General features: G+C 36.0%; 1 protein-coding gene across 1 annotated transcript in view; it reads left to right on the top strand.

Annotated features, from left to right (window-relative positions):
* Positions 1-1901: 1901 nt before the first annotated feature.
* LOC124256637 (ceramide glucosyltransferase-like) overlaps positions 1902-6000 on the top strand; it is a 40486-nt gene continuing 36387 nt past the window's right edge. Inside the window, exon 1 of the mRNA XM_046690613.1 lies at positions 1902-2057. Within this exon, the coding sequence (XP_046546569.1) occupies positions 1960-2057 (98 nt within the window). The 5' untranslated portion in view covers positions 1902-1959. The remainder of the gene's footprint in view (positions 2058-6000) is intronic.

The following is a 6000-nucleotide window of genomic DNA, read 5'->3' as shown; positions in this document are numbered from 1 at the left end:
AATGGTTTGCAGATCTCTAGTGTCGTCCTTGGGAAACTCGACAATATATGCATGTATAGTTCGAGCAAGCTGGGGTCTGCATTGATCATTGATTATTCCTTCGTCTTAAGCATTACATCGAGTTAAAAGGGTTTGAGACAAGTTGCATTAAAAATTTAGCTCTGTCGAAAGTTTGATTCAAGTCACTTACAAACATTGTTTTCTGCAAAGGTAATTTAGAATGCATCTCATCTTTCAGTTTTATCGTACAATATATAATTTTAAACAGGCAACGTATGTCTACATTTGCAAACATGGCACCAAGTGCTTAGGCTGGGCCTGGATTTGAAATACCGTATTTCCTCATTAGAGGAAAGCTTATCAATTCAGCCAACTCTCAGAACCGGCGCTTATTGGAGACCCGGCCCTCAAAGTTTCAACGGAAATAAATATAGATTCTCCATTGGTATTTCATTTGAAAACTCCATTGTAATCATGTGGCACACCTCGCGGTTATTGGAGATCTGGTGCTTATTTCTTGAACAGTTGCTTTAAATCGGGCGCTTAAATTGGAGGAAATACGGTGTAGGCCCCAGGCGAATCATATGTACTCTCAGAACACGAATATTCACTAAAAATGTATGCATTTATAACTTAAATACGGGTAGATCTACACTATTACATGATAAGTTGATAAGACAAGTCAGAGTTTAGTGCGAACTGTTAACATCACTTAGATTTACGAACGTACATCTATCGACATACATATTATCTATAGATCTGCGAAGCTCGATCAGTCGAGTTTGGCGAGATTAGTGGCACAAGACATGGCATTATCAGCTGTAAATGTGGGTGAAGCTTTCTTGCCCGAGTTCGACTGTAATTGCCACTGTAAACAAGGTGAAAAATGAAAACAAATGTTTAGGCATAACATGTAAAGTACACACTTCCGTTGATCTTATTGCTAATGACAACCCCGGCGACCAAACAAGCACCATTTGACAAGAACTGAATGCGACTTTGACATGTCGTGATTAGCAACAGGAAAACAATCCCACGTACAAGGAGACATGGTAGTTTTTACTTGGGTATAAGTGCATCTGTTCCGTTAAATGCAAATGACACTTATACGGATATCACATATATGTTATAGTAAATATTCAATAATAAAAATGAGTGTTTATATTTTCTTTTGTTGATATCTATTTGTAAAATTGAAGTATCATCCGAACCTAAATAAATGCTCCCGACAGGTAACCTGATTTGCATATGTTCTGTTAAGAAACTACTTTCCTTACAAGGTATATTAGTAGAGTCTGTTTTGGGACCATGGACAAGTTTAATCATAAAGTTTTAAACATTGTGTATTTTCCCTGGATTTTTTAATTGCGATATGGACAATCTCGTTTGCAAGAATGATAAAATTATAACGCTTTCAAAAACCTTGTGGCGCATGTATGCATATCAGTGGATCTTTCCTTTGGCGTAATATATGGAGTTTGAGTAACGGCCAATCGATGTACTTCTGGTCGATAAACCATATGTTATACTGGTGTCTGAATACATCTGATTTGGCTTGAAAGCAAAGCCTATAACCCTTTCGTCTTCAATAAACCAGTGTTTTTGAAATCTACAAGAAAACTATTATTGGGGAAATAAGGAATGAATGAGCGTTTAGAATAATATTATTCAAACCATTGCTCTTACTTGTATTTATAACTATATGGTCCAAAGAATACGAAAACGCTTCATCTAACGTAGGAACCACATTATACATACATGGCCGAAGATAAACATTTATAAGGGCCAAGAGTTAATTACACAAACTTTTTATTAAAAATCCATAGACACCTTTTACGTCAAAATCGATTTGTTAGTAGTCGCGAGGTAACTAGCATATATCTCATCCTGTTAAGATATGCGCATGCGTGCCATACCTGAGTAGTAACGTCGTCCGCTTTAGGGAGTCGTCATGTCGATATGACTATAGATCGTATTTTGACATTATGTACTGCTGGGGGTATTTTCATTTTATGGCTTGTCTGCTGGTTCAGTCATACTTTGGCTATCTTATACGGGTAAGTGTGAATTATCGTTGTTTTAGGGGTTAATTTCAGAGCAAGCACCTGCCGGCGGGAACGCCTCTAATCCGCCTTCAGATTCCAGACACAGGTGAGCGCACAAATACCAGGGAACCCGTGAAGGCGGTTGTCATGTAAATCATATGATACTCGCTTCAAATAACCCATGTTAAGCGAACTCGAACACGTTTTTCTACATTGTTATACAATCATAACCGAATATCATTTGATAATTGCCTATTTATTAGCCTAACAGTGAATCCCAGTGTGGTATAGATCAAGACAATATTATAAATAGTCTACTACTAGTACTAGAGTGCATAAATATTCACCCACAATTGACAAATTTGTGCAACTGTCTATAAAGTTATATAGCCCAGGGTGACACCCATTTCTTTTACTCGTGTCAGGCAATGGATTATCTTATGATATGTATGATTAGATGTAAATTCATCAATAAGTCAGACAGGAATATCGCCAATATAATCTAATCTGATACAGTTACGAATGGTATGTTATCAAGTTTGTAGAATCTATTTTATAACTATCAAATTTAATCTTATATGACCATTAGCATCTTCGAACCATGTGTATGGTTTTTAGGAAATTGTGTTTGTATAATTTGAAAAGAAGTCTTCTCATACTGATTTGACTTCTAAATGTTGAATATTAATGTAGTTCTGGATGGCGCAAAAGAACTTTGGTTCCTGGCAGTTGAATATGTTCTGTTGATATATAATAATAACATGAGTCACAGCTTCCCCCTGATTATAGTTTCTCTTCTCTGGGTTTCTTCTCACATAATGCTGACAATGACATACCCTTCAAAAAGACATGACAAATCTCACTGAATCTGCTGCAAATATTAAGGAACCTGACATGTGACCTCTTGTGCATAAGTCGAAAGTTAATTGCTTTTGTGATCGTGAAATAACATAATGTTTGACTTTTGTTACCTGTTCGATATGTGGAATACTAGGAATAGTAATGTCACTTTGATTGTGATTATTCAGATATGCATAATCTTGTCCAACACCAGATTTGTCATTTATTCATTGAGGCTTAAAAACCTTAATCTTCAAATTGTGTAATGTATTCATGTATTTTTATTAGTGGTGTTCCGATTAATTGAAATAATCGAAGATTGGTCGCAGTGGCCAAACGACCAGCAATCGATCACATTTTCTCATACTCGAACACAAACGATTTATGAACCGCTGTAATAGAGTTTGAAATACTTGATGATAGAACATATCTAGGAGGTTGTCAGGGCCTGAAAACGTGTTTATTTCTAAGAAAACTCACTTCACTTTCTGAAAAGTCATGACCGAATATTTCTTGAAGAATCTGGGAAGTTGATGTTACATTGGAACTGAATCATTTTACACTGGATGTGAAATTTGCAAATGTAATTTGTGCAGTTTCAAAAAACTACAACAGAGAACCAAATGTTTTTTCTTTATACTTATCTGCAACTACAACCTGAATAGGAAAATCTAAAAAATGATGCGAACCAATTGTTTTCGATGATTGGTCGTTGGTATTGAACCAATCATCAATTGTGAGATTTCAGCCAATTCCCAACACTAATGTTTATATCATATCATGAATATAACATGTGACTGAAGATGTGGTTTGTTTCCGTATTCAAGGTCTACTGATTGTTTACTTTCCTAATCCACATGTCCAAGAACTATAATAAACAATTAATAACTTGACCTGTCAGTAATATGTAGAGAAGAAAACCAAACTTTAATGGAACTGATGATACGTATTCTGAATTTCTATAACATATGTAATCAACATTTGCAAGATCACAGCACTGCTGAAATTGACACCATTGAGTTATGATTGGCTTTCTTTTCTTGAAGTCATCTTATTTTATTCTAATCCAGGAAAAACTTTTCTTGTAAAACGCAAATATTATGGATGACAACTTCTTCTTTATTATATATCACAACGTTTCTGGACTATTCCTTGTCCCTTCGTCAGGTGAATTCGTCACAGTTCACCTGACGAAGGGGAAAGGAATAACCCCAAAACGTTGTGATATTCAATAAAGAAGAAGTTTTAATCCATAATATTTGCGTTTTACTTGAACACCAACTTCTAAATGTCTCTCAAGAACCTCAAAACTTTTCTTGATCATTTGATTATTAAATTGTATATTCCAGTGACATTGTTTAACAATGCTGTACCCATTTACATGTTGGAGATAACGTGACGTGAGTCATGGATTCTGTCTCTTTGTGATAACATTGATTATGATAGATAGGTCAGGCTTGCTATATGTCAGACAGTTAATGCCCTACTTGTATCATGGCTATTCTTGCATCATTAGTAATGTTGCAGTGTGTGTAAGTTTAGTTGTATGCCGCTTCTAGCAATATCCCAGCAATATCATGGCAGGGGACACCAAAAAATGGGTTTCACCACACATTGTACCCATGTGGGGAATCAAAGCCGGGTTTTGGGTTTGACGAGCGAACGCTTGAACCTCTAGGCTACCCTACCTCACTAATGTTGAAATATAATTAGCTGGGTTGTTGAATAAGAAGACTTCATAATTCAAGATCTGTTGCCATGGATATGAGAATATTGTTAGTGTTGATAGTTTCTAATGCTTCTTATAGTGTTCATAATTAACACTTGGTCTTCAAGTCCTGTGATAAAATTGTAGTTAGCATGTTGACATAATTTGTATTGGGTGCTTGTTTCAATCACCCGTAATCACAGAAACCATGGTAACGATTATGTAATGATTATATATCTGGTATAAAGTGAAAACAAGCTCATTTATTATATATCAGCTATACAGTTCCGCCAGAAAAATACCAAAAACATGAAAGAGATAAGGGTTTGGGAATGTCAAATAATGTATATTTAGGAAACTGGAAACATCCATGTTGTCCGACTGAAGGTGTCTGAAAATCACTTGTATGTACTGAGCAGTATTAATGGCAAGTCTTTGATGTGGAGGTAAAAGATAGTTTGTCTTTATAGTGATATAATTTAATAATTTTTTTCTTGTTTATTATTTACCTACTGATCTGATTCATATCTCACCAAGCATTGCCAAATGTCCTCTATGGTTTGAATATGGAGAAGTATCTACATGCCTCAAATAACATGTCCCAGTAGTCTGTCTCACAGTCCCTGAACCACATTATTTTCCCTACCGCCAAGCCCTCTCTGCAGTGCTAAAGCCCTAAATAAAGATTCCTCAGGATCTGAATCTCTGGTCTCCCTGGGGCTCCTTTTCAATTTAAATGGTTTTGTTTGTTACAATCAAAATTATTTGTATTCAGAGACTAAGCATTTGTCTAACCAGGTAGTTGTGGGGCTTGAATCAATGTACTCACTCACTCACTGTCAGCAGGTCAGTGCAACAGCGTATATCTTTTGTCCTGATGCCGGATCAATATTGGCTGTTGAAATCACAATGGTTCTTCAATCATAGCAATTCTATACCATGTTACTTACAGTCCATATGACACAGTTACATATGCATAAAAATGTTTTGTCAATATATTGAACTTCACCAGTCATCTGTGGACACATGTTGCATATGTCGCGTTATTCACCTGATGATGTTTATCGAGTGTGAAGACAAGTATGGACTAGGTGTAGGCTGCAATTAGAAGATAAAGCTACTCTGTTTTCAATTTTGCGGTCCTTTATCGTTGATTTGAGACCGCTAATGTAATGATTTAAGACCGCTAAATGTAATTAAAAAACCAAACATGTTAGCGTCAGGTTTTAAATTAAACATTTAGCGGTCTTAAATCAACGATAAAGGACCACAAAATTGAAAACAGAGTAGCTTTATCTTCATTCTAGCACGACTGATAAGCATTTTAAAACCGAACTGTTTGGCACGCGCAAGAACACAAGGCGTGAAGGGGTCTTTTTCCTGGAAATCGCTTGGAATCGTCTTGTT

This window comes from Haliotis rubra, unplaced genomic scaffold (genome assembly GCF_003918875.1).
Source record: "Haliotis rubra isolate DU_JTF1 unplaced genomic scaffold, ASM391887v1 Scf633, whole genome shotgun sequence".
Lineage (NCBI taxonomy): Eukaryota > Metazoa > Mollusca > Gastropoda > Lepetellida > Haliotidae > Haliotis > Haliotis rubra.
The sequence above is the reverse complement of the archived record's forward strand: the minus strand, read 5'-3'. Positions and strand labels throughout refer to the sequence as shown.